The sequence below is a fragment of the Furipterus horrens genome, unplaced genomic scaffold, assembly GCF_987537825.1.
Source record: "Furipterus horrens unplaced genomic scaffold, mFurHor1.1.pri manual_scaffold_2, whole genome shotgun sequence".
Lineage (NCBI taxonomy): Eukaryota > Metazoa > Chordata > Mammalia > Chiroptera > Furipteridae > Furipterus > Furipterus horrens.
The window spans coordinates 81,520,341-81,547,677 of record NW_028327172.1 but is presented as its reverse complement, the minus strand read 5'-3'; the positions used below and the strand labels follow the sequence as shown (position 1 = coordinate 81,547,677).

The 27,337-nt window shown below is 38.6% G+C and overlaps 1 protein-coding gene across 2 annotated transcripts; it reads left to right on the top strand.

The window, feature by feature from the left end:
- Positions 1–26,858, top strand: PPP2R1B (protein phosphatase 2 scaffold subunit Abeta). Of its 2 annotated transcripts, XM_090265910.1 has the most exons (16): positions 1–150; positions 970–1,060; positions 1,456–1,556; positions 4,226–4,291; positions 4,465–4,697; positions 4,993–5,140; positions 9,600–9,755; positions 9,956–10,070; positions 10,513–10,583; positions 10,917–11,051; positions 11,836–12,009; positions 15,505–15,565; positions 22,655–22,809; positions 23,593–23,735; positions 26,130–26,221; positions 26,609–26,858. In XM_090265910.1, exons 1-16 carry the CDS (start codon positions 37–39, stop codon positions 26,623–26,625), a joined length of 1,872 nt encoding a protein of 623 aa, XP_090122036.1. In that variant the 5' UTR covers positions 1–36; the 3' UTR covers positions 26,626–26,858. The 2 variants fall into 2 exon arrangements, with proteins under 2 accessions (XP_090122036.1, XP_090122037.1); XM_090265911.1 differs by lacking the exon at positions 4,226–4,291.
- Positions 26,859–27,337: the final 479 nt, after the last annotated feature.

The window sequence follows — 27,337 nt, the reverse complement described above, 5'->3', positions numbered from 1 at the left end:
GGGCCCGCGGCGGTAACCAGGAGAAGGAGGAAGAACATGGCGGGCGCGGCAGGTCCCGGGACCGGCTCGGGGGCAGCGGGCGGAGATGGAGACGATTCGCTATACCCAATCGCGGTTTTAATAGACGAACTCCGCAATGAGGACGTGCAGGTACCGGGGTCGGGCCGGGGAGAGGGGCGGGCTCGGTCGGCCGCGTGGTAGGGAAGGGTGAAGGCGGCGCTGAGGTGGGGGAGGCGCGGGGATTAAAAGAGCGGAAACTTGAGGATGAAGAAGGGGAAGACCTGTGCTCGACCGGACCCTCTCGGGGACCGCTCCAGCACCTGTCCTCTGGACCCCACGAGGCGTCCCTCTCGGACGGCTGTGAGAGAGTCGGCCTCGCGCCTGGGCGCCCCTTCCGGGCGGTGCGGTGGGCGTGCGGCGTGCGGCGTGCGGCGCTGGGCTGGCGATCCTTGCTGAGGAACTCGCGGGAAGGTGGCGCGCGGCTGGAGCAGGCTGCGGGGATGCGGAGGGGCCCTGGGAAGTGTAGGGAAATGAACGCCTTCCTCTCGGCTGGGAAACTGGCGGGGCTTGTTGGGTAGAACGAGGGTGGGATGGCTCATGAACCTAGAGGAGCCGGTGTATCAGCCCTCATAGAACTCCTCTTTGAAAAGGCAGGAATTGTAGCCAACCTTTCACCAGCTCACCACTGCTAAAGTTCTCTTTTTAAAATTGTCTCACCTCCTGGATGCTATATTCTCCTTCATCCATTTCTCTAATGGGCCCTTCACAGTGTTTCTCCTAAGAAATCTTCCTCCGGCTAATGAAACCATGTTACACTGCTCCTGAGTTTCCTTATAGAATAAAATCTAAATGGAAGCTTTTTCTTATTCTTACCGGTATGCGATTACCTTACCAGTTTGCGACTCTTCCTTTGGTCTAAATCACAATTGTTTCTTTAGTTTGTTCTACTTTCCACTTTCTTTTTTAAAGCTCCGTCTCAACAGTATTAAGAAATTATCAACAATTGCTCTAGCACTTGGAGTGGAAAGGACACGAACTGAACTACTGCCATTCCTTACAGGTACGTGAATCTTTGCTTAAAGAAAGGCAGAGGCGTTACCATTTTCCAATTGGTTTCAAAAGTTGGTGTTTTAGAATTTGTTACCCACAGTATTGAGTACTAAATTGAGCCTGATGCTTTTGTGCAAAAGAAACAGGATGGAGCATATTGTAATGTGATTAGACATAATCACACATTAACTATTTAGCTAATAGGAGAGTAATTGATATGGGATTATGAGTTTCTAACTCATTCTGTAGAACAGATCCGGGAAGACTCTTAATGGAGAAGGATGAAAACACTGTTGGAATAGTGACAAGACCATCTAGTAACATATTGAGCCTTCTTAGTCTTGTTTGAGTGTCTGGCTCTGGGCTAGCTATCCTTGTTGATGAGTACTGATTTGTTATTTTCAGATACAATTTATGATGAAGATGAGGTACTGTTAGCTCTTGCTGAGCAGCTGGGAAATTTCACCGGCCTGGTGGGAGGTCCTGAATTTGCCCACTGTTTGCTAGTGAGTATATTCTGCTTACCCTCCTTTTAGAACTTTTGTAGAATAAGTGGTTCATTGTTTGGTGATAGGCACATTGCAGCATTTTCTATGCAGATCTTTTTATGGATAGTCCCCGTGTTAGCTGTGGGGAGAACAAATAATGTAAGCACTTTGGATTCAATTAACCCATTCTTATTTTTTTTCCTGACTATGCATATAAGAACTTATTCCACTTGTCTGCCTCTGTAGACTTATTTGTTAGTTTAGAGGTTGGGAGAAGAAAGATTTGATTGTTTTTGTTTATGGGTTTTTTTTTCCCATTGAAATTGGAAATCTTATTTCTCATCTAGCAGTGTCATAACTTTGGAAATGTTTATATATATATACACACACACATATATATATATATATATATATATATATATATTAGCTTTCTGTCTTTGTACACATAACTTTTACTTCTGACTTACCTTGTAAATTTGATGAGTTCAGTTCAATTTGGTTGACAGTTATTAAGAGCCTGCTATATCAGACACTGAACAATGTTGATGTTGAAGAAGACCAATGTAAATGGAATGAGGTCTCTGTCCTGATGTGTCAACAAATAATTACTGTACAATGTTAGATGGAAAAACAGAAACTGCGGCAAGGTAGCCAAGTAGTAAGAGGGGAGAAAGGGGTTAACTCAGAGTGATCAGGGAAAACTCTCGAGATGATGTCTGAACTAGGTTTGAAGGATGACTAGGAATTTGACAGTTGGACAAGATAGGGATGTATGCTTAAAGGCTTAAATGTTGTCTGTATGATGCTGAGCCTTATGATTTCCATCTCTGCCTCTTACCTTTCCATGGAACTCCAGATATAAGATATGGAAAGATATGTATGTATCTACCTCTTTATGTCTTTCTATATGTGCCTATGATTTTTCTACTTGGATATCAAATAGACATTTCAAATTTAACATGCCTAAAACACAACTCATGTTTCTCCCCAAAATATGCCTTTCAGGTCGTCCCATCTCAGTAAATGGCATCACCTCCTACCCAACTACATAAGCCAAAACCTAGAAGACATTCTTGACTCTTCTTTCCCTCATTTTCTAGATCTACTCCATTAGTAACTCTTGTAGATTCTATGTATAGTCGAAGTCAGTCCACTTTTTTCCATCCCTGCTACTACCTAGCTCATCATTCCCCTAGTCTTTCCAGACCACATGATCTTTTCTCTAGATTACTACAGTAACTTCCTAACTAGTTGCCTTCAACTCTTGCCTTCTTCCCCGCCCTTACAGTTAAATCTTCACCCCACAGATGCATCATTCCCTGCCATGGCTCTTAGAAGATCATATTTCTATCTTAGCTTGTACCTTAGCTTATAAAACCTTGCCTTAAGACTGTTGCCCCTAGGTATTGCCTCTAGTAAAGTGTTCTTTTGAGCTTCCTGTGACTAGCTTCCCGTCATTTAGATATCAACTTCAATGTATCTACTCAAAGATCAAAGAGACTTCCCTGACTTCCCAACACGGTCACCTCTTATCACATCATCCTGTTGTATGCCTTTGCAGAGTACTCATTACTATCTCATTATTTCCTTGTTTAGTTGTTATCTTCCTCCATTAGAATAAACTCCACTAGAGCAAGGTACTTGTTTTCCTGTTTCTTCTCAACGCTCAATGCTAGAATATAACAATACTTTATTGAAAGAGATTGGATACAGGTTGTGTTGCTGGAATATAAAGTGTTGGGCTGACGTAGGCAGGAGTGGTGGTCAGGAGGCAGTAGGAAAATGCATGGAGAAGTAGGCAGAGTTCAAATCAAGAGACAACTCATATTCATTTCTTAGGAATTTGACTTTATCCTATAGTAATGATAGAGATTATGTATCATTATGCAACGATACTTCATGGGAGAAGGTCAGGTGGCATGGGCAGATCACAAAGGATGTTCACAAGTAAGAAAGCAGTATCTTTTTAAAGTGTTTTTTAAATCCCTCTTACAAAAGCTGAGTACTTTCTACCTTTGTGTATCAAACAATTTTGAAATGGATTATTAAGTAGACATGCTTTTTTCCTTTGACTTATTATTATTGTTTCACTCTTTTGGTTAGTTCTACATGTGGGTTTTGTAGAACTGACCAAATTCAGCTCATGGCATATGCTGTATCTACCTGACCAAATACAAAATTAGAAAAGGCGAGGTTCAAAGAACCAGCCACTTTCACTTTTTACTGGGAGGTGTTACTTACGGATCTTAGACCAGAACATCTCCTTTGGTCTGTCCTGTTTCTCTAGCTGCATGTAAGGATTACTACCATCTCTGTACTCTTCACTTAATTGTTTTGTTGGGAACTCCTGCTGTGTGTCTGGCTCATGGAAAGATTCTGGATGTATTCTGAAAAAAGTGATTTTGTTCTCAGCTCTTATGAGTTGGATAAGGTGATAGTATAAAGCTAGTGGATAAGGGTTGCTTACATCTCCAGGAATGGTAGATGCCAAAGGTAGTGGACTCAGTGGCCTGATGAGATGTCATCGTGTTATTGTGGTAACTGATGTTGGTCATGTTTTTGCACTTACTCTTGAGGAAATATGCATGATCCTGTCTGAATTTGGCCACGTATCTTTTAAACCTACTGATTTAGCTAACAATAATATTAAATATTGTGTTGAGTCTCTTCCACTATGTCATTTGTAGACACCATCTGGGCATTGCCATCTGGGACATGAGATCTTGGCTGTCCTACAGAAGTCGTGTCTTCAGGTTGGACACACCATATGTTATCACTGTGTGAACTGAGAGTAACCATTTGGTGTGATGTAACTAACATTCTGGTTACATGTACCACCTCCCTTCAGTCACTTCAAAAGATGATCATCTGTAGCTAACCTGATTCAGTAAGTTTTCTTTTCTGGTTTTCCTTCTGGTCTATTCAGCCTCCTTTGGAAAGTCTGGCGACCGTGGAAGAGACTGTGGTTCGAGACAAGGCTGTGGAGTCCCTGAGGCAGATATCCCAGGAGCACACTCCTGTTGCTCTGGAAGCTCATTTTGTACCTCTGGTGAAACGCCTAGCGAGTGGGGATTGGTTCACTTCTCGCACATCTGCATGTGGTTTGTTCAGCGTTTGCTATCCCAGGGCTTCAAATGCTGTTAAAGCAGAAATTAGACAGTAAGATATGGTATTTTTTTTAGTTGTGGGGTTATTGGGAACTCAGAGCTGACAATTTACACAGTACCCTGTTACCAGTGAGGGCTGATATCAGAATAATAGGATTAATGACATCACTTTTTATATTGTCCAGCTGAATATACCAGAGTTTTATCTTTGTTTCTTCCATTAATAGAAGTGTAATCACAATGTTTGTAAGAGGAAACCTCTAAAATGCCTGCTGTTGTTATTTGTTGGGGGGTGTTTAATCAATGGCATTTGACAGGAAGTACCTTCATTATTTTATTTGCTCCAGGCACTTCCGTTCCTTGTGCTCAGATGACACACCAATGGTACGGCGCGCTGCTGCTTCCAAATTGGGCGAATTTGCAAAAGTTTTAGAATTAGAAAGTGTGAAAAGTGAAATTATTCCATTGTTCACTAATCTAGCTTCAGATGAACAGGTAAGTTAACTTTTAGTATTTAGAGTACACGTATATGTTCCTCTTCTCTAACATTTTAAGAAAAACTTTGGGGAGTTTGGTTCTCATGTTAGGGTTCTTTCTGCAAAATTAATACTTAATTTTGGCCTCGATGAAGTTTAATATGACCCATTTCAGTGTCTGTAGTTCTTTTTCAACCAGCCCATGATTTCTCTTACATTGGCATTTGTTATACAAGGGGGAAGTCAGAGGAAATGGGGTCTATAATTAAGAAAATCAGGGGGAGTGGGTGGATGGGGGTGGAAAAGGTTATAGGGGAGATAAATGGTAAAGGGAAAATAAAAATTAAACACTAAAAAAAGAAGATCAGAACTGCATTAAGGGATAACGTACCTTTGCTCACTGAAGGCTGGATTGTCATATTGGTAGGATAGTTTCCTGAAATTTTTTACTTTCAGATAAAAAAGCATAGTATGTGTTAGGAAAACTGACCCAGTACTTCTCTGTGTGAGTGTATAGGATGATCTCATGTAATAGCAATTTTAAATCCAAGGATCTTGATTTCTTTGGTGTAGAAATAACAACAACAGTAATAATAATAATAATAGCAGCAAGCACCTAAATAAAGTATGTAACCTTTCTTAGCCTGTTTAAAGTAGTTTACATATATAAAGTAATTTAGTTCTCACAACAGGTGCATGAGGTAGATACCCCATTTTACATTTTAGGGAATAGAGGCACAGAAAATTAAAGAGTAACTTGCTCAGCGTTGCCTAGTTAGTGGTAGTAGAGGTGGGATTAGAATCTAGGCAGTTTGACTCCAGAGTTCATGGCCTTCACAGTGAGGCTGTACTGCCTTTTTGTGTGGTACTTTCAGAGGATCAGATCCCAGAGTTCTGGACTGTAGCTAGAGTCCTTTGGGTTTTAATTTGCCTAGTGTCTGTCCTAGACTCATTTCATGTGTATAGGACCATCAGCACCAGGCACATACTGACGAATCTCATGTTTAGATTCTAAAACTAGAGATGCTAAAGTTTACTTCCAAAATAATTTTTAAAACTTATTAAATAACATAGAAAACAGCACAAACTATACAACTTAATGAATTATAAAGTAATATCATCTTGTAACTTTCATCTATGAAAGATAACAGAACTTTGACAGCCACTACCCTAGAAGCCCTCAACACAACACCTCTTCACACCCCACCCTAGACCCCCTGAAGACTAACACTTGATTTCTACTTTTATGATAACTATCTCCTTCTCTCCATTTTTATTACTCAAGCATTATAGTTTAAAACATCCCTGTCCAACAGAACTATAATGTAAACTATGTATTAATTTTAAGTTTTCTAGTAACCACATTTAAAAAAGTATAGAACAGGTGAAAATAATTGTCATGCTATATTTAACCCAATACACCCAAAATAATTATCATTATTAGCCACTTTTCAAGTGTGGATAGTGATTACCACATTGGACAGCAGATTTAGGATCCTCATGTGGGATTTTGTTGATGACATTTCCATACTATAATTTAACATTTTTTTTGTCCTCTTGAGTTTCCTGTAAAATGGTAAATGAATCTAGAGTTAGGGGTTTGCAAACCTTTTCAGTAAAGGACCAGATAGTAAATACAGGGCTGGGCTAAGCAGGTTTATAGTTGCATTGTGCTATTCTTTTGAGTTAATAAAGCTATTGTAATAATAACCTGCACATGTTTTTCCATATGAACAACTATAAACCTGTTTTTGCCCACCTTTGTATTTTAGGCTTTGTGGTCCAGGCAGTCTCTGTTGTAACTATTCAGCTCTGCTATTGTAGCACAAAAACACCATAATATGTAAGCTAATGTGCATGACATTGTTCCGCTAAAACTTTATTTACGCAACCTAGCTCTGTTCTAGATTTGGCTGGTGCTTGTCCCACCCCTGCTCTAGAGGCTCATTGAGATTTAGGTTTGATGTATTTAAGGAGATAAGATCACTTCATAGTGGGGTGTATTTTTCATCAAGAGGCATGTAATGTCTAGTGGTATTAGTAGCAATTAATGCTAAAAAATATTAAATGCTTAGTTGTAAAAATGTGTATGTAAATTCTTTCCGACCACTGATAGAATTGCTGGTTCCAGCTTATCCAGTCATTGAAAAATACTTATCAAGCACCTACTACATTTTAGACACTGTTTTAGTGCTGGGATTCGGTGTTAATCAAAGCATACAAGGACTTTGCTGTCATGGAGTTTACAGATAAATAAGCAGAATATTAGGGATAAATGCTATGATGAAAATAGAGTAGATAATATAATTGGGAATAATGATAGGATATTTCTGTAGCCTGGCTAGTCAGAGAAAGACTGTGAAGAGGTGATGTAAACTGAGACACAAAAGAAAAGTGCCAGCCATGTCCTTTCCTAGAGTGTCAGAGCTCCAGGGAAAGAGAATTCTAGTAAAAGAGGACACGTGGATAGTGGTCCTAAGGTTGGAACATAGTGGGTGAAAGGGGTTGTGGTAAGAGAAGAGGTTGGAGAAGATAAGCAGAGGCTTGATCATGGAGCACCTTCAAGCCAGGGTATAGAGTTGGATTTTCTTTTCTAGGTACAATGAGAATACACCTGGACTTTACGCAGTGGGGTGACCTGATGTAATTCACATTTTTAAAAGATCACTCTGGCTTCTGGGTAGAAACTGAAATGTAAGGTGGAAGGTGATAGTAGAAACAGGAAGAGCAGTTAGGAGGCTTGTCTAATAATCCACGCAAGACACAATGATGAACTAGGAATGTATAGTGAAGGTGGAGAGTTCTGGAGATCAGTTTGGAAGTAGAGTTAGTAGAGCCATGATTGGGTTGGGTGAGGGGAAGAGGCATCAAGAAGATCTTGATTGTTGGCTTGCGTAACTGGGTGGGTGGTGGTGGCATTGCTGAGATGGAGAAAATTCTGGGAGGAGCAGGTATAGGGGAGAAAATCAGTTCTGGAAGAGAAGTAATTGATTAGCTTAACAAATAATATTTGTGTATTTTTCCATAGATGACAGTAGTCCCTTGATTTAGCATCATTTTTGAAATCCAAAAATATCTATAGCTACTGCCAAGAACCTAGTTCTACCTTTTTAGCCTGTTTATTTGGGTAGAGGGGTGTTGTAGGCTTATAGTAAGTTATTGTTGATCTATAATTTAAAAAATCTAATATTTAGGGAAGTTTGAGTCACTATTATCTTTCGTGTATATGTGTGTGAATATATAGATACATATGTATGTTATATATATAAAATATGTAGTTGTATATAAAATTTTGTCCTGTTTCTCCTGGGTGCTAATATGTTTACATAATTTCAGTTTCTGCTTATATATTTATGATTCCTAAATTTATAGTGTCAATTCCTAATTTCTCATTGACTTGTCTAGTTGTGTATTTCCACTTACTCAAAGGACATACAGGTATCACATTGACATTTGGCAGTTTACATTTGGAAAGATGAGTTCATTTATCCTGTGTCTTTCTAATTTTTTTCCTGCTGCGTTTTTGTCCTTGAACCTTAACCTTTAAATCCAACTTTTCAAAAAATTTACTGCTTTTTTTCTATATTTCTTTTCAAGTCATTGTCTTATCCCTAAATTCCTATTACTGCCACTCCAGATTAAGTACAGACTTCCTCTGCTGTCTGAAAGCAGAGTGTTCCTGTGAAACCCTTTTGTGAGCTGAAATGGCGGAAAGCAAAGAAGCAGTTACCTTAGGGATACATCTTGCTAACAGATGCACAGAATAAATTGAGATAAAACACAGGTGCTCTCAGACACAGTTCAGAGCCGTGGCATCTTGATGCTGAGATGCTGAGTCCAGCCCCTGGGAAGGAGCTTGGTCGTGCAATGTGCTTCAGGTGCGCTGCCTCTGTATTGGCTTGTGCAAAACAAATGCCAAATGGCTGTTTTCGCTTTTCACCTTTTTTTTGTAAAAGCAAAAATCCTTTACAGATTTCTTTCAGGTAGCGAAAACACATGTTAATCTAGGCCTTTCGTAAAAGCGAAGTTGTGTAAGTGAACTTTTGAAATCTGAGCTTCCTAGTGATTCCCTTACTCCTGTTCTCTTACACTGTCCTGATCTGTTATAAACTTGTACAGGCATACTTTTCATTTCATCTCTCAGCTTCTTTTATAGTGAGCCTTTGGAGACACCATTAAAATGTTCTCTTTTTCCACTTTATATTTTTATTTAATTTTTCTTATAAAAACTTTGAATTAGCCAATGTAATTAGTTTGCTGTTCACTCATAGAGTAAGTTTCTACCTTTATAGCTTTGATATATAATTCCTGTCAAAGGGAGCAGCTATTTCAAGACATAGCAACATGAAGCTGCAGTAGTGTGGTTTATTTGATTGTTTGATTTTTATTTAATGATACCCACAAGCACCACCCCACACCATACACCCTGTGGCTGTCAGTAAATATTGCTTAACAGAAAGAGATTTTTTTTCCTTTAGGATTCAGTGCGCCTCCTAGCTGTGGAAGCTTGTGTCAGTATTGCCCAGTTACTGGCTCAGGATGACCTTGAGGTTTTGGTGATGCCTACACTTCGACAAGCAGCAGAAGATAAATCTTGGCGAGTTCGCTATATGGTAGCTGACAAATTTTCAGAGGTAAAATTATTGCACTGATATTTATGAAGGACTGAAGAAAAAACCAAGAAACCCACAGATTTGCAGAAGTTTCTGAATTATTTCTTATGAATCAGAAGTGTTTATGGCAAGAATGTATACCTGAAGGTTGTGCTATTTTGTTTTGCTCATGTTAATTATTTTGTCAGTATGCATTAAAACCTGTATAAATTCTTTTATAGCTCCAGAAAGCTGTGGGTCCTAAAATCACCCTAAATGACCTCATCCCCGCCTTTCAGAACCTACTTAAAGACTGTGAAGCTGAAGTCAGAGCAGCTGCTGCCCACAAAGTAAAAGGTTAAGGAGTCAATTTATGTTGCAATGTGGGTGGTTTATCTTAGTGTATATTTTTATGTGAGTGAATTTTGTATGATTTTTGTTCTAGACTGTGTTTACAAATAAGGAGAGATGATTTCATTGTGTAGAAATGTTACATTATCACATAAAGCAACTCCCTTTATGTTTAAAACCAAATAGCCATTTTACCTTGCGTCTATAAAAACAAAACAAAACAAAACAAACTCTTTTAGGTTAGATTAGTGTGACACACAATGATATACAGATGACGAAAAAGTCCATAAATCCATTTAGAATAAGAGTAATTTTTCCTTCTTGGAGATTATTTGCTTAAGCATAAGACTTGACTTGAAACTGTTGACAAAATTGGTTAAATTTTTTCACTTGGGTCCTTGTAAATGGCTCTGTGTGAGCATTATTTTTCTCTATTTATATCTTTTAGAACTTTGTGAGAATTTGCCCATTGAGGGTAGAGAGACCATAATTATGAATCAAGTTCTGCCCTATATAAAGGTAAATCTAACTTTAGATTACTTTTAGTTTTATTCTGCCCTGCATGAAGGCAGACTTTACCGTCGCTTTGTTTGCTTATTTTACCTTAAAGCTCTTTGAGTTTAAAGGAGGACGGGATGAATGCGGTAGACATTGTTATCACTTTGTAGTGTGTTATAAATTGTAAAATGTTCTTTGGTGCATAGGTTTATGTTATCTGACTGATGGTCTGAAGAAACATTATCAACTAATCAGTATTGAAACGGTGCTGTCTTTTAAATTTTGGGGGAAATGGTATTGAAGTTTCTGTTGTCTTGTAAAAAAGAAAGCCTTTTAATTTTGATTTTATTTTAGGAATTAGTATCTGATATAAATCAACATGTCAAATCAGCTCTAGCTTCTGTAATTATGGGATTGTCTACCATTCTGGGAAAAGAGAACACCATTGAACATCTTCTACCTCTTTTTTTAGCTCAGTTAAAGGATGAGGTGAGTCTGGCTATAAATCCTGTTGCTTGATAGTGATTTGGTTTGGTTTGGTTTGGGGTTTCACTAAAATAGAATCCAAAACAGGGATGATGGAATTTTAAAAAGGAACTTATTTTAAACCAGAGATAATCCTTGTATTTGAGTATGAATTGCAAGTTCCCCAGAAAATGGTCACAAGGAGTCATTGATATAGACTTAAAAATGTCTGCGCATTTTCTTTGCCTGATTCCTGCTGATAGGCACTAGTGTCTTCTCTTTAAATTTAATGTATAATATATTTGTTTTAAAAGTTTCTTCATTTAAATTTAAATGGAATTCAACATTGTACTGAGAGCTAACACTTATTGAGTAAAACTATATGTCAGGCATGACCATAAATGCTTTGGCATGTATTATTACATGTAATCCTCACAGCAATCTTATGAGGAAGGTCTTATCCCCATTTTACAGATGAGGAAGCTGAGGCACAGAGAGATGAACTCACCCAAGGTCTTTGGCAGATTTGGGATTTGAATGAGTGTAATTTAATTTCAGAGCCTATACTCTTTACCATCTAATAGACTTTTTGTTGAGAGTTCTGGTTAAGAACAGTTAGTTTTATGCTTTGAATTATTTGTATACTCAGTATTCAGTATTTCTTCCAAGATTATACTTTTTTTTTTAACCCGAGTCTATACTTTCTTATTTGAAACTTCAGCAGGTTTTATCTCATCATGACAGTAGGGAAATATTGGGCAGAGAACTTGATTTTTATATGTGTTCTTTGGGGCTTGTGTACTTGCAGTGTCCTGAAGTTCGTTTGAACATCATCTCCAACTTGGATTGTGTAAATGAAGTGATTGGAATCTGTCAACTCTCCCAGTCTCTTCTTCCTGCCATAGTGGAGCTGGCTGAAGATGCCAAGTGGAGGGTCCGGCTGGCCATCATTGAGTACATGCCGCTGCTGGCCGGCCAGCTGGTGAGTGTGTGTACCCCATGGAGTGAAGGGTAGATCAAGTAGTAGAGCAGATTACCATGGCAAGTTGGAGGCCCCAATAACTTGCACAATTATGCTCATTTAGATCTAAGGATGGTAGGTCCTGGTTGCCTGTAGGATGGCTTTTATTTTTTTTTTAATGCATTAACTTCTATCAAAAAGGAATTACAGAAACACATTTTGCCTCATTTCATCTTTCCTCCATCTAAAAGCAAAGCCATAGAATATGAAGTTTCTTGGTATGTAACATAGGTTTTGTGTTATTTAATGTCTGTGATTTTTGCTCAGAGCAGCTTCCCTGTTTGCCTGTGTGCTGAGCAATATGTCTCTGGTTATTGCTGCTTCTCTATTCTAATTAAAGGGAGTTGAGGAATCAGACTACAAAAGGAGTTTTGAAGTTTTTAATGCTAGTATTTTAGCCAGAGTCCACATTATCAAATTATCTGTTGCTCTTTGAGTTTCATTATTATTTTTACTTTAACTGTTATCATGTACCATGTAACATGTTATCATGTCAGGGCACATCAGAGAAGGAAAACTCTGACTCCAAAAAACCTCCGCTGCCTTGCGGCATACCTCTTCAGGGGAAAGGCTAAGGGAGTAAACCCCCGACAGAAAATCCGGAGCCGGAGTCCCTAAGGCGGTTTGACTTTGTAGTCAACACCGGCAACTCCTGCGGCGCACCTGAAGCCAAGCTGTATTGACTCCGTCTTTCCCTTGGACCCTTCAGCTGCGAAGAGAGGGGGGGTCTGCTGCATGGGCAACAGCAGACCCTCCATATCACCCTGCCCAGGCTCTGTAGCTTCAGCTTCACTGGAGAGGACACTCCAGCGTCATCGCAAGATGTCGAATCAACACGGGAGGAGACAGATACCGTGTCACTCCCGAGTCGGACTGCACAGCCATTCTCGGCGGTGCAGATAGACTCTTAAGAAGCTACACCATCGTCTCTCGAGACGGATGGCTGCCAACGATATCATGTTAATAATTAAAATTTCAGTGTTGTGTTTTATGGCCATGGCTTTCCTTTCTTCTGTACATGCCCCAGACAGTTCTAAGTTTGCTATACCCTTATCCTGCCGGTAGCGCGTATTACGCAGTGTGTTGGGACCGTCTGTTAAAAACTAGTTGGGGAAATAGACTAGTGTGATCTCTTTTAGGGTAGGGACTATGTTCAGTGTTTTATTTCTGTTGCTTGCTATAGTGCCTGGCATTAATCAGGCACTGAACACTTGTTGATTGTTAAATGAGTACCTGAGTATTTTTTGAGGAAGTTCATAATAATCATGTCAGTTTACAACTAACATGACTGCACTTTGTTCCCTCTCTTTCACCCCCACTTCCTTTCCTTTTCTGATCATAGCATATGGGATTTATTTTTTTACTTTCTTGAACCACTGAATTTGTATTGCTAATTTTGATATATTTAGTTTATGAAATGCATCTTGTGTTTGTGGCATCATATGTTTTATAAAACTTGAAGCATCCCAGTCTTCAAAATGGATGTCAGAAATATCAGTATATAGCTAAAAGGGTCAGGTGAGCCCTGGCTGGGTAGCTCAGATAGAGTGTTGTCCTGATATGCCAAGGTTGCAGGTTTGATCCCAAGTCAGGGCACATATAAGAAATAACCAATGAATGCATAAGTAAGTGGAGCAACAAATCGGTGTCTCCCTCTCCCCACCCCACCGCCGCCCTTCCCTGCCGCCCCCCCACCCCCGCCCCGTCTCTCTCTAAAAAAAATAAATAAATAAATAAAAATTTTTAAAAAGGGGTCAGGCAAAGTCATCTTGTCCCCTTTCTTCCTCTGTCACTCAAGTGCTGTGAGTCATCTTCTGTTCTTCACTGATGACTGTTGTGGATCACGTCTTCAGAATGGAAGGCAGCAGTGACGAACTGGTTGGCTGAAGACTGAAACTGCTGTCCAGAGGGAGGGTGAACTTTAGTACTATTTTTTTTTTACCCTCTTTTCCTCTTAGATCTGGAAGGTCAAAGATTGGTAGCTCTATGGAAGAATATGGAAGCAAGTAGATGGTAACTTTAGCTGATTTAAACCTTTTAGTCAGGGGTGACATGCATCGGTCATGAACACTTTGTTAATACACCTTCAACTTCTTGTTAGTATTATTATTTTACTTTATTTTTTTATCTGTAAAGATTTTTGTTATCAGATAGTTTATAAAATTCTTTCAAGACTGGATGGATGGCCTGGCTTATGGGCCATGCTGAATAAATGTAAAGTTAAACCACAAAAATCAGGAAATAAATGTTAATTAAGATTCAAGAAAAAGCCATAACCTGAACTGAAAAGAAGTCCTTGAGAGCTGACATGGTGATCTAAGTATATGCTGTAACCTGTTCATGATCTATTACTTTAAAGCCATTTTATGTTAAATCACTATTTTTGGAGCACTGAAACTTTGTATTACATCACTTTATTTAAAATATATAATCACTAATCAGGAACTTCTTGGATCCAAAGAAACATATAGACCCCAAAAGGGAGGCACTAGGAAAGCATGTGTCACAGCATTCTCCCAGATGGTACAGAATTCCCCCTGTGGCAGGTCTGAGTAAATGAGCTCCAGCAACTGTCTCCACCCTGTGCTGGAGTGGCCACCTGTTGACAGGAATAGCAAAAATGGAAGCGCCAGGAGGGTTCCATCTGTGACTCTATGCTGGGGCCATGTCACCTGTTGTGTTATGCCTGCTCTATTCTCCCTTTGCTCCTCCCATCATCTTAGAAATTATTTAATTGGGAATAGCTGTTTCTTGATATTAGTTTCTTCATTTGTAATGATTTATTATCTTAACCAAAAGGGGAAAAATTTGAGAATTATTAACATTATTGACAACGAGGTACAGATTGACAGTTACAGAATAGTCATGGGGATACAAAGTACAGCAAAGGAAATATAGTTAATGATAATTACAATTACTATGTATGGCATCAGGTGGGTGCTGGAAATACCTGCGGGAACACTTTGTAAGGTATGATTGTCTAATCACTATGCTGAATACCTGAAACTAATACAAAATAACAATGAATATAAACTATAACTTAAACATTTCTCTAAATAAAAAGGTAAGTAAAGAAAAATATTACTGACAGGTATTTTCCTGGGTAATTTAACTTTACAAATAACATAGATATTGCTTGGCAGACCGTCCATGCAGCATTCTTTCTACTCCTCTGCAGTGCTGTATTTGGCTTCTGGCCACCTTATTTCCCCCCACTTAGCGGAGCCTGGGCTATCTCGCTCATGCTTTCTTTGTTTATGATTTCTGTCCAATAAAATAGATTTACAGTTGGTAAATCAAATCCCCATGGTATTCTTTTTCTGGCTGGTTCATGACTTCAGCTTATCTGGAAGCAAATGTTTATTAGCTTTCAGATCACTTTGGTGTACTATAAATAGACCATCTTGATTTTTAAATTTTGGAGATGTGTATTAACACAACCATCTGTCTCCATAGGGTGTGGAATTCTTTGATGAAAAGCTGAATTCTTTATGTATGGCTTGGCTTGTGGACCATGGTAAGTATATATGTAAGTTAAAAGGTTGTTTGGAATGCTCATGTTTTGGCATATATCTCATTTTGTTTATATATTTCTTTTTTAGAAATGAATCCTAATTGATCAGATATTTTGCCTTCCTAATGTAGGAATGAAGAAAGACTGATTAAAATCTAGTTAGCTTCCTCTGAACACAAGTTGGATGTTTCTATTTTCTACCAATTTTTTCTATCTTAAACTTTCTTTTCTCCATAAATAATCTCTTTGCCCTGTTTCTTATTCATTCTATTACATTATTTTCAGACTACCTCTTGTATACACACACTCCTTTCTTGTCTCCTGGTCCTCTGCTTGATGATGCCGTCTGGGTTGGACAGGGATTGGAATCAGATGAAAGGCCTATAGGGAAGAAACGGCTCCGTGGCTTGAGTGACATAGAGAAGGAGATATACAGTGGCACATAAGGGGTCTGGGAGTGGGAGGTGTCAGCTGTGAGCTAAGATGGAGAGGGCCCAGATTTCTGGTTTTGGTGAAAGGCAAGCTTATTGCCTGTACCCTTGGCCGCTGCTGCTGCAATAAGAGAGGGTGAGCTGTGAGCCCAGGGCAGGGTCAGATGGGACAGCATCTAGAAAATAGGTTTCTCAATACTTTAACTTCTCTTTGCATTTATAATAAAATTCACAAAATCCTTTTCTTCAAATGCCACAAACTGTTACAAATGAAAACTGGTACTGCTGCTTGTCAAAATATATAAGACTATTGATATTCTGTATACAACCATTTTATATGTTAATTTGTTAGCATTGACTTTTTGACAAGGTCTCAGGTCCATAAGTCTCTCCTGTTGTCTGCCAGGAAGTGGTGGTGAGAAGGGCACTCTCAGTACCAGTAAGGTCCAGTGTCAGGCCCCCAGATCCAGATCCGCAACTTCAGTGCGGTCTGAGACCTGTTCAGATCAGGGCCGTGGGGGCTCATAACATTATGCCCTGTGAGGTTCAGTTCCATATTTCGGTGGATACAGTAAGCCTTCTGTTTGAGTTTCACAGCATCTTGTGTGTACTTTATGTATTGAGTGTATCTTTGTTCTTCTGCAGCTACGTATGCCTGGGTATTTGGGACTGGGAGTATTTGTGTCTGCATGGATATGTAGGTGGTTTTGTTAAGGGCATATTCAGGTCATATGGGAGGTTAGTCATGTGGTTAAGAGTGTGAAGAGGAGCAATATGAAAAAATGTGCAAATCTTATAAAGGCATATATACACAGATAATTTCAGTGTTTTCAAACTAGATTTTGAAGACTATTTTTTCTTATCCTTTCAAGTTTCCTTTTTGTGGCCTAATTTTCTTCTTTTTAAATGAAACTTAAGTATGGCAAATCATAGCAAAGACATTACTGTCTTTTTAGAAAAAAAGTGTTTATGTTATTTCTGATATATATATATAATCATTAGTAAGAATGACATATTCCAGAAGATTCTATACTTTCTTTGAAAGCTGGCTTTCTAGATTTACTTTGAGGAACTTTCAAAGTCTTAATATTCCAAAAGGGGAATTCAATTCCTAGCACCCTTTCTGTGTAGGATTGCTTCAAGTAACTTACTCCTTCCTTTTTTTCTCCGACTTATTTTTTCTTCCAATTTGGGAGTAAGAGAGACCCTTGTTTGTTTGTTTTAATAGCAGTAAACTAAAGTGGGCATTACAAACATTGTTTGAACCAGTGAAATGTCAGCTCTGAAATTGTTCTGTGCTTAATCACATGGAATTTTTGTTGTGTTTTTACATTTTAGATAACTGCTATGTATTAATTGATCACTGATCAATGAATTCTTTGGAACTTTCCCCCTCATTATTAAACTACTAAAAGAATATTGTGAAAAATCCAGAGAAGTATAAAGAAGAAAGTATCATTCACCTCTGTTCTTGTGGTTGAGTGAACAGTATTGATGGGGGAGGAATTTAGAAGAATATATTTTTAAACAAATTATAAATTTAATAGATTTATTTTAAATTATAGGGGGAGGAATTTAGAGGTGGAATTTATTTTGTATAGGAGAAAGGAAAAAAATATCAAAGTTAGCATAAATAGAGTACATTTGGAGGAACCTTGCAAATCAGGCAGACCTTGAGAGGGCAGAAAGAAGAGAGAGGGAGAGAGAGAGAGAGAGAACACGAGGAGAGAAGACAGGCAAAACTTGGAATGGTTTTCTTTTCTTGGCAACAAGATTGAGAGGAGCTAAGAACATTATAGACATCTGGCCAAGTAGAGTTGAGTGCAGTTAAGAAAGTATAGAATCTTCTGGGGCATGTTATTCTCACTAACATTAAATATATGTCAGAAATAACATAAATGCTTTTTTCTCAAAAGTAGTGTTTTTTCTATGATTTGCCATACTTAAGTTTTATTTAAAAAGAAAAAAATTAGGCCATGAAAAGGTAACTTTAAAGGAAAAGAAAAAAGAAATAGTCTTTAGAAGTGTTTATGTGCTGTCTGGTTTCTCTGGTGGTGAGATCTCTTCTTATGGTAATGGCATTAGGGTAAGAGAAATATTAAGCAAATTAAAAAACAGAGTTGGAGAAGAAGACACCTGTGCTGTGGTTAGCTCCACCTTTGGGAAGGCAGTGTGGAGGGGGGTTGTGCCAAAGACAAAGACTGTGCCATGCGAAGGGAGAGAATCTGTATTTTGGCTAAAACAGTTGAACTTACTCCTGAGAGAGTACTTCTAATCGTAATTTTATTTTTTGGTTTTTCAATTACAGTTGTCCCATTTCTCCCGCATTGCTCTCCCCCACCCAGCCCACCCCTTCTCCCACAATTATATCCCTCCCCGTTGTCCATGTCCATGAGTCATTCATACACGTTCCTTGACTAGACCCTTCCCTTACTTATCCCCCTTCTCTCCCTCTCTCCTTCCCCCTCCCCCCTAATAACTGTTATTCTGTTCCTTGTTCTACTTAGTTCATTTGTTTCTGTTGCTCCTTAGTTTCTTGTATTCGGTGATGTCATATGGTATTTTTCTTTCTTTGCCTGGTGTATTTCACTAAGCATAATTCTCTCTAGTTCCATCCATGTTGTTGCAAATGGTAGGAGTTCCTTCTTTCTCTCTGCTACATAGTATTCCATTGTGTAAATGTACCACAGTTTTTTGATCCAATCATCTACAGATGGGCACTTAGGCTGTTTCCAGCACTTAGCTATTGTAACCAGCGCTGCTGTGAACATAGGGGTGCATAGGTTCTTTTGAATTAGGGTTTTAGGATTTTTCGGGTATAATCCTAGCAGTGGAATCGCTGGTTCAAAAGGCAGTTCCATTTTTAGTTTTCTAAGGTAACTCATACTGTTTTCCACAGTGGCTGCACCAGTCTGCATTCCCACCAACAGTGCAGTAGGGTTCCCGTTTCTCCACATCCTCGCCAGCACTTGTTTGTTGATTTGTTAATGATGGCCATTCTGACTGGTGTAAAGTGGTATCTCATTGTGGTTTTTATTTGCATCTCTTATGGCTAGTGATGTTGAGCATTTTTTCATGTGTCTGTGGACCTTCTGTATGTTCTCTTTGGAGAAGTGTTTGTTCAGGTCCTTTGCTCATTTTTTAATTGGGTTGTCTGTTTTCTTGATGTTGAGTCGTATAAGCTCTATATATTTTGGAGATCAGTCCCTTGTCTGAGATATCATTGACAAATATGTTTTCGCATATGGTTGGTTTCCTTTTCATCTTGCTGATGTTTTCCTTTGCTGAGCAGAAACTCTTTAGTTTGATGTAGTCCCATTTGTTTATTTTTTCCTTTATGTCTCTTGCCTTAGGAGATGTATCCAGGAAAATATTGTTACGTGGGATATCTGAAATTTTCCTGCCTATGTTTTCCTCTAGGACTTTTATGGTGTCACGGCTTACATTTAAGTCTTTGATCCATCTTGAGTTTATTTTGGTGTGTGGTGTAAGTTGGTGGTCTAGTTTCATTTTTTTGCACGTCCCTGTCCAGTTCTCCCAGCACCATTTGTTGAAGAGGCTCTTCTCACTCCATTTTATGTTCCTTCCTCCTTTATCAAATATTAGTTGACCGTATATTCCTGGATTTATTTCTGGGCTCTCTGTTCTGTTCCATTGATCTATATGTCTGTTCTTAGCCAGTACCAGACTGTTTTGATCACAGTGACTTTGTAGTATTGTTCGATGTCTGGTATTGTGATTTCTCCTGATGTGTTCTTCTATCTCAAGATTGCTTTGGCTATTCGGGGTCTTTTTTGGTTCCATATGAATTTTTGAAGTATTTGTTCTAGGTCTGTGAAACATGTCATTGGTATTTTAATAGGGATTGCATTGAACTGTAAATTACTTTGAGTAGTATGGCCATTTTGATGATGTTGATTCTTCCTATCCAAGAACATGGTATTTGCTTCCATTTATTTGTATCTTTCTTAATATCTTTCTTCAGTGTTACATAATTTTCACTGTACAGGTCTTTTACCTCTTTGGTTAAGTTTATTCCTAGGTACTTTATTTTTCTTGTTGCTATAGTAAATGGTATTTTCTTTTTTCTTTCTGTCTCTGATATTTTATTCTTGGTTTACAGAAATGCCTTAGATTTCTGTATATTTATTTTGTACTCTGCTATTTTGTCAAATTTGCTTATTATATCGAGTAGTTTTTTAGTGGAGTTTATAGGGTTTTCTATGTATACTATCATGCCATCTGCATATAATGATAGTTTTACTTGTTCTTTTCCAATTTGGATACCTTTTATTTCTTTTTCTTGTCTGATTGCTGTGGCTAGGACTTCCAACACTATGTTGAATAGGAGTAGAGAGAGTGGACATCCTTGTCTTGTTCCTGATTTCAGGGGGAATGCTTTCAGTTTTTGTCCATTAAGTATGATGTTGGCTTCAGGTTTCTCATATATAGCCTTAATTATGTTAAGGTATGCTCCCTCTATTCCTATTTTGCTGAGTGTTTTCATTATAAATGGGTGTTGTACTTTATCAAATGCTCTTTCTGCATCTATATTGATGTGATTATGTGATTTTTGTCTTTCATTTTGTTTAAGTGATGTATTATATTTATTGATTTGCGAATATTAAACCATCCTTGCATCCCTGGGATGAATCCCACTTGATCGTAGTGTATGGTCTTTTTAATGTATTGCAGGATCCTCTTTGTTGAGGATTTTAGCATCTATGTTTATCAGTGATATTATTAGCCTGTAGTTTTCTTTCTTTGTTGTGTCTTGACCTAGTTTTGGAATTAAGGTAATACTGGCTTCATAGAAAGAGTTTGGAATTTTTCCTTCATTTTGGATTTTTTGGAATAGTTTGAGGAGGGTAGGAGTTAGTTCTTCCTTAAATGTTTTGTAAAATTTGCCTGTGAGAGAGTGCCTCTAGATATTACTGACAGGTTGATTCTCCTGCAGACTTTGGTCAGGTGTATGTTGGTGATGTGTAGTTTCTTGGCTATGCTGTCTTGCCTGTTTTTTTTAATGGCATTGCCTAAAAGGCTCTATGGACTGGGAAGAGTAGGATATTTCCTGTCTCGAAGCTTTATATAAATTTTCCAGGATTGAGGCTGTGGCTTAGCTATTCTTGCTTTTCTTATCACCTAGGCAGGTTGGGCCTACTGGAGAGAAAAGAAGAAGGAATCGGTACACAACATCCTAGATTTGTTATCCAAACCCCAATTTTTTTTTCTTTTTTTAATGTTTTTTATTGATTATATTGTTACAACAGTTCCAATTTTCTCCCCTTTGCTCCCCTCCACCCAGCATCTCCCTCCCCCAGCAATCCCCCCCCAAGTCCATACCCCTGGTTCATAAAAAATAACTATCCCCCCCCTCTCAAATATTAGGACCCTTTGTAATCTTGTAAAGGACAATGGGCGAAGGTCTCAAGCTCCTCTAGCTGCTTCAAGCTGGACATGGTCGTCGTCCTACCTACCCTTGGGTCCAGAAAACCCTAATAAGAGTGGGGGTGTGGAGGGGAGGGTGGCCTTCCCACATGGGGAAGGATTGTGCAGAGTCCAGGTCAGTTGGCTGTCTCCGGACAACGGCGTGCTTCAAACCCCAATTTTTAATTGTATTGAACCTGTGAAATGAAGTAGCACCAAGCCTGTCTGTGTTCAGTGTGGTATATAGCAACCCGTTGTTGAGAAGATAGTAGATTGGGCCTTTATTATCTAGATTTATGATATCTTTGATAAAGGATATTGTAGGGTATTAAATGTTACAGCAGATACATTTATTCACAGAAGACATTTCACATGTCTCAACATAAACATTTTTAAGGGAAAACAGGCAAGGTGGTCTGAAGTTTTTATTTGCTGTTGTGTAGATGACCACAGTGGCCTCTAAATTACTTCCTCATTTTCTTTCTCCCCTCAGCTGTTCTTGCCACTGCTGGAATAATCTTGTCAAAATCCCACAGTGGCCAGTGGGTAACAACTTTGCTTTAAAAACCCATCTTCACCCCTCTCCCATCATCTCAGTGTAGCTTTTAAGATGTTTTGTGTTTTGGGTCTACCCTAACTGCCCAACCTCACATTTTCCCAGATTTCAGTTCTTTCCTTTGTACCCTGGGTAAATTTTTTTACCCTTTCCAGAAATTATCATCCTCTTCTCTCTCCTTAAGCAAATCTTCTCTAATCTTCAAGGCCCAATATAAGGCTTCTCTTTCCCAAAGCCTTTTTAGACCTTCCTGTTCTCTCTTCTCTGAACTCCTACAGCCCTCATGGTCTTTCCTGCACAATTTTATACTTTATTATAATCATTCTTATAACATGTGATTTCTTGGAGTGTGTTACTGTGTGATCTTGAGGGAAATTATCTTATGTATTCTTTCCGTAACACACAGTACATAGTAGGCAGTCATATTTGTTAATTAACTAATGGTGCCTATAATGAGCTCCTTTTTCCTTGGACATACTACACATTTTAAAACTGTAATGAGACCAAATCAGTGTTGTTATGAATTTTTAGCTGAGCACATTTGCCAGTGCAGTAAGGCTACATTTGGAGTGTGTTTGTAGAATTTTGTGCTTGGTTCATTTTAGATGATGATGTAAATAAACTAGGTTATGCTTTTCATGTAAGCAGCATGATAGTGTGGTCTCCCCTCTCCTGCAGTGTACGCCATTCGTGAAGCTGCCACCAGCAACCTCATGAAACTAGTTCAGAAGTTTGGGACAGAGTGGGCCCAGAATACCATCGTTCCCAAAGTGTTAGTAATGGCAAATGATCCTAATTATTTACATAGAATGACCACTTTATTCTGCATAAATGTAAGTATTACATGGGTCTTATTGCTAAGCTCAGGCATTAAAGTAGTTATTCAGGGCTGTGTTTCTGGTTTGATTTCTAGTCAGGGAACATGCCCGGGTTGCGGGCCAGGTCCCCAGTTGGGGTCACATGAGAGGCAACCACATATTGTTGTTTCTCTCCCTTTCTTTCTCTCTCCCTTCCCCTCTCTCTAGAAATAAATAAATAAAATCTTTAAAAAAAATGAATTCTGAATGTATATTGTCTTCTATTTGGAATATATATATATATATATTTTTTTTTTATTTTTTTTATTTTTATTTTTTTATAAAGACTTTGTTTATTTTTAGAGAGGGAGAAGGGAGGAAGAAAGGGAGACAAAACATTGATGTGAAAGAGAAACATTGGTTGGTTCCTTCTCACATGCCCCCAGCTGGGGACCTGGCCTGCAACCCAGGCGTGTGCCCTGATCAAGAATAGAACCTGCGACCATTTGGTCTATGGGACAATGTCCAACTCACTGAGCCACACCAGTCAGGGTTGAAATATATGTTTATACTGATTAATTTGGATTGTTAAGAGATGAGAGAAAATATCAGGTTTTCAATTCATGTTACAATTTACAGTAGTGAAGTCAGTTGTGAATTCTGGTCTGATGCTGCCTTGTGTCCCTTATTTAGTGCTCAACCTAGAAACATTTTCCTGTTAGACAGTTACTTTCTTACTAAGTACTAATTTTATCTCTTTAGCTTTTGGGATATTTAAAAATAAAAGTATTTTAAATGTGCCCTCTTATATCTTCCTAGGCACTGTCTGAAGCCTGCGGTCAGGAAATAACCACTAAACAGATGCTGCCCATTGTATTGAAAATGGCAGAAGACCAAGTGGCGAATGTCCGTTTCAATGTGGCCAAATCCCTACAGAAAATTGGACCAATTCTAGACACTGAGTAAGATTTTTATTTTTTGTTATTGTTATTCTATTACATTGTCCCAATTTTCCCCCTTTGCCCCCTCCGCCCAGCCCACCCCTGCTCCCATAGTCAATCCCCACCCAGTTGTCCATGTCCATAGGCCATTCATACATGTTCTTTGACTAGTCCCTTCCCCTTCTTTCCACCTTATGTCCCTCCCCCCTCACCTCTGGTAACTGTCAGTCTGTTCACCTGTTTCCATGCCTCTGGTTCTGTTTTGCTTGTTAGTTTATTTTGTTCATTAGATTCTTCTTATAAGTGAGATCACATGGTATTTGTCTTTTCACTGATTGGCTTATTTCACTTGGCATAATGTTCTCCAGTTCATTCATACTGTTGCAAAAGTTTCCTTCTTTCTGCTACATAGTATTCCAATCTGTAAATGTACCACAGTTTTTTGATCCACTCATCTGCTGTTGGGCACTTAGGCTGTTTCTAGCACTTAGCTATTGTAAACAGTGCTGCTATGAACATAAGGGTGCATAAGTTCTTTTGAATTGGTGGTTCGGGATTCTTTGGGTATAATCCTAGCAATGGAATTGCTGGATCAAAAGGCAGTGCCATTTTTAGTTTTTTGAGGCAATTCCATACTGTTTTCCATAGTGGCTGCACCAGTCTGCATTCCCACCAACAGTGCAGTAGGGTTCCCTTTTCTCTGCATCTTCTCCAGCACTTATTTGTTGATTTGTTGACGATAGCCATTCTGACTGGTGTGAGGTGGTATCTCATTGTGTTTTAATTTTCATCTCTCTAGTGACTAGTGATGTTGAGCATTCTTTCATAAGCCTATGGGCCCTCTGTATGTCCTCCTTGGAGAAGAGTCTGTTCAGGCCTGTGTCCATTTTTCAGTTGGATTGTTTGTCTTCCTGGTGTTGAGTTGTATGAGTTCTTTATGTATTTGGAGATTAAACCTTTGTCCAGGGTATCATTGGCAGATATGTTCTCCCATGTGATTGGTTCCCTTTTCATTTTGATGACTTTTTTTAACTGAGCAGAAACTCTTTAATTTGGTATAGTCCCATTTGTTTATTCTTTCCTTTATTCCCCTTGCCCTAGGAGATACATCAGCAAAAATATTGCTAAGTGGGATTTCTGAAATTTTACTGCCTATATTTTCCACTAGGACTTCTATGGTATCATGACTTATATTTGAGTCTTTGATCCATCTTGAGTTTATTCTGGTGTAGGGTGTAAGTTGGTGGTCTAGTTTCATATTTTTGCAGGTCCCTGTCCAGTTCTCCCAACACCATTTATTGAAGAGGCTATTTTTACTTCATTTTATGCTCCTTCCCCCTCTGTCAAATATTTGGCGATAGTGACATGGGTTTATTTCTGGGCTCTCTATTCTGTTCCATTGATCTATATGTCTGTTCTTATGCCAGTACCGGACTGTTTTCATTACATAGCCTTGTAGTATAGTTTGATACCAGATATTGTCCTATCTACAACTTTATTCTTCTTTTTCAAGATCATTGAGGCTGTTCCAGGTCTTTTTTGGTTCCATATAAATTTTTGAGTATTTGTTCTAGATCAGAGAAATATGTCATTGGTATTTTAATAGGAATTGTGTTGAATATATAGATACTGAGTAAGATTTTAACATTATTCTTTTTTTCTCTGAATATTTTTCTTCGCTTAATCCCCTTACCTTTTCCACCCAGCTGCCAGTCCCCATTCCCTCTGACAGCTGTCAGTGCATATTCTTATTTTAAAAGTAGATTAAAATTTTTGCCTTATAGTGAAGAGTAGTATCTAAAAATAAATTCACTGATTTTTTCAATTTGCCCAGGGTGTAGGTTTAAAGAAAATAATAATGTAACCATTTTTTGAGGGAGCCCACTCTTTTATACTTAAACTCATATATGTGTAGATCATTGTCTAAAGCTATTTCTGCTGAGAACTTTAGATCTTATTTTAGTACTTGTCAAACTTTTAGGTGTTTAAATTTATTTTATTTTATTTTTCACTTTAAAAATTAACTTAGAGCAGTGGTTCTCAACCTTCGAATGCCGCGACCCTTTAATACGGTTCCTCATATTGTGGTGACCCCCAACCATAAAATTATTTTCGTTGCTACTTCATAACTAATTTTGCTACTGTTATGAATCGTAATGTAAAAAACTGATATGCAAGATGTATTTGCATTGTTACAAATTGAACATAATTAAAGCATAGTGATTTATCACAGAAACAATATGAATTATATATGTGTTTTCTGATGGTCTTAGGTGACCCCGGTGAAAGGGTTGTTCGACCCCCAAAGGTGTCGCAGTCCACAGGTTGAGAATCACTGCCTTAGAGTGTGTGTACCATGGAGAATTTTTCTAACCCACAAGACTGACTTTCATAGATAATACTTTTGGATTTCAGTGCTTTGCAGGAGGATGTTAAGCCAGTGCTGCAGAAGTTAGGCCAAGATGAAGACATGGATGTCAAATACTTTGCACAGGAAGCTATCAGTGGTATGTCCTTATGTTTTCTGCCTTGCAGCTTTTACTTTGGTTGACTGATGTTAAGTGGACAAGGTGATAGACATGTGGGAGACAGGGAGAGTGCTGAGCTCCCAGAATGCTGGAGCCCTTTTCTTGGCCCACCATTGAGCAGGCTGTTTTCTCAATTCCACATCTAGGCTGGGCAGGAATGTTATTCTTATTGGTAAGAATAGTTTTTCATTTGGATTTTAATCAGATTTTGAAGGTTAACTTTTGGTTAACCTGACAGAAGAAACTGACCACAGTGAGTAGTTCATTGTCTCCTGCTTATGGATCATTGTTGTCATGCTTAATAGTCACATAGATAGTTCATGAACTTTCTGTGCTACTAACTTGATTTTGTTTGGAATTTTCCAGTGCTTGCGTTGGCATGAGGAACAGGAGGGAAGAGACTTTACTAAACTCTTATCACAGATTTCTAGTCAATATATTCTTAACTCGGTGGAGAAAAAGTGGAAAACCTTCAAGACCTCATCCAAGCAAATGGCAACAACTTACAAGAAATCACATTTCAGTGACTTGATTCTTTCTAAATATGAAATGGGATTGTTCTTACTTGTCTTCCTTGTTACAATAATTATAAACCATTCTTTTTGTTTGTGACCAACTCCTGACACTCGGTACAGTTATTTCTGGATTGTCTCCTGGTGGTTTACCCGGCACCATCTGGGCTCCTGCATCCCCACTGTTTCCTCAGGTCTTGGCCACTTAAGGTCCCTGGTGGAGCCCAGATGGGTTGGGACCCAGACGCGGAGTGGTGTGGTTCTCTTGGTGTTTGCTTACCTCTGTGTGTCTCTCCATCATTCCAAAGTTGAGTGTGCATGGTTTAGAATAACTTATTTTACAAACCCTCTGTTTGGAAGACACACCAAGATTTAACTGTAGCAAAATCCACATTTTCCTGGATAATGATGGCCTTATGTGAAAGGAGAATGTGGAAGCTCAGAGTTCATGTATTAGTTGTTTTGGTTTTTATTTGCTTGATTTTGACTGTAATCATGTCACTCAGAAACCTGAAGTGCAGATGTATCTTGCTGCTAATGTGTGATGTTAAAACCTAACTGAAATTCCATACCTTATGCCACT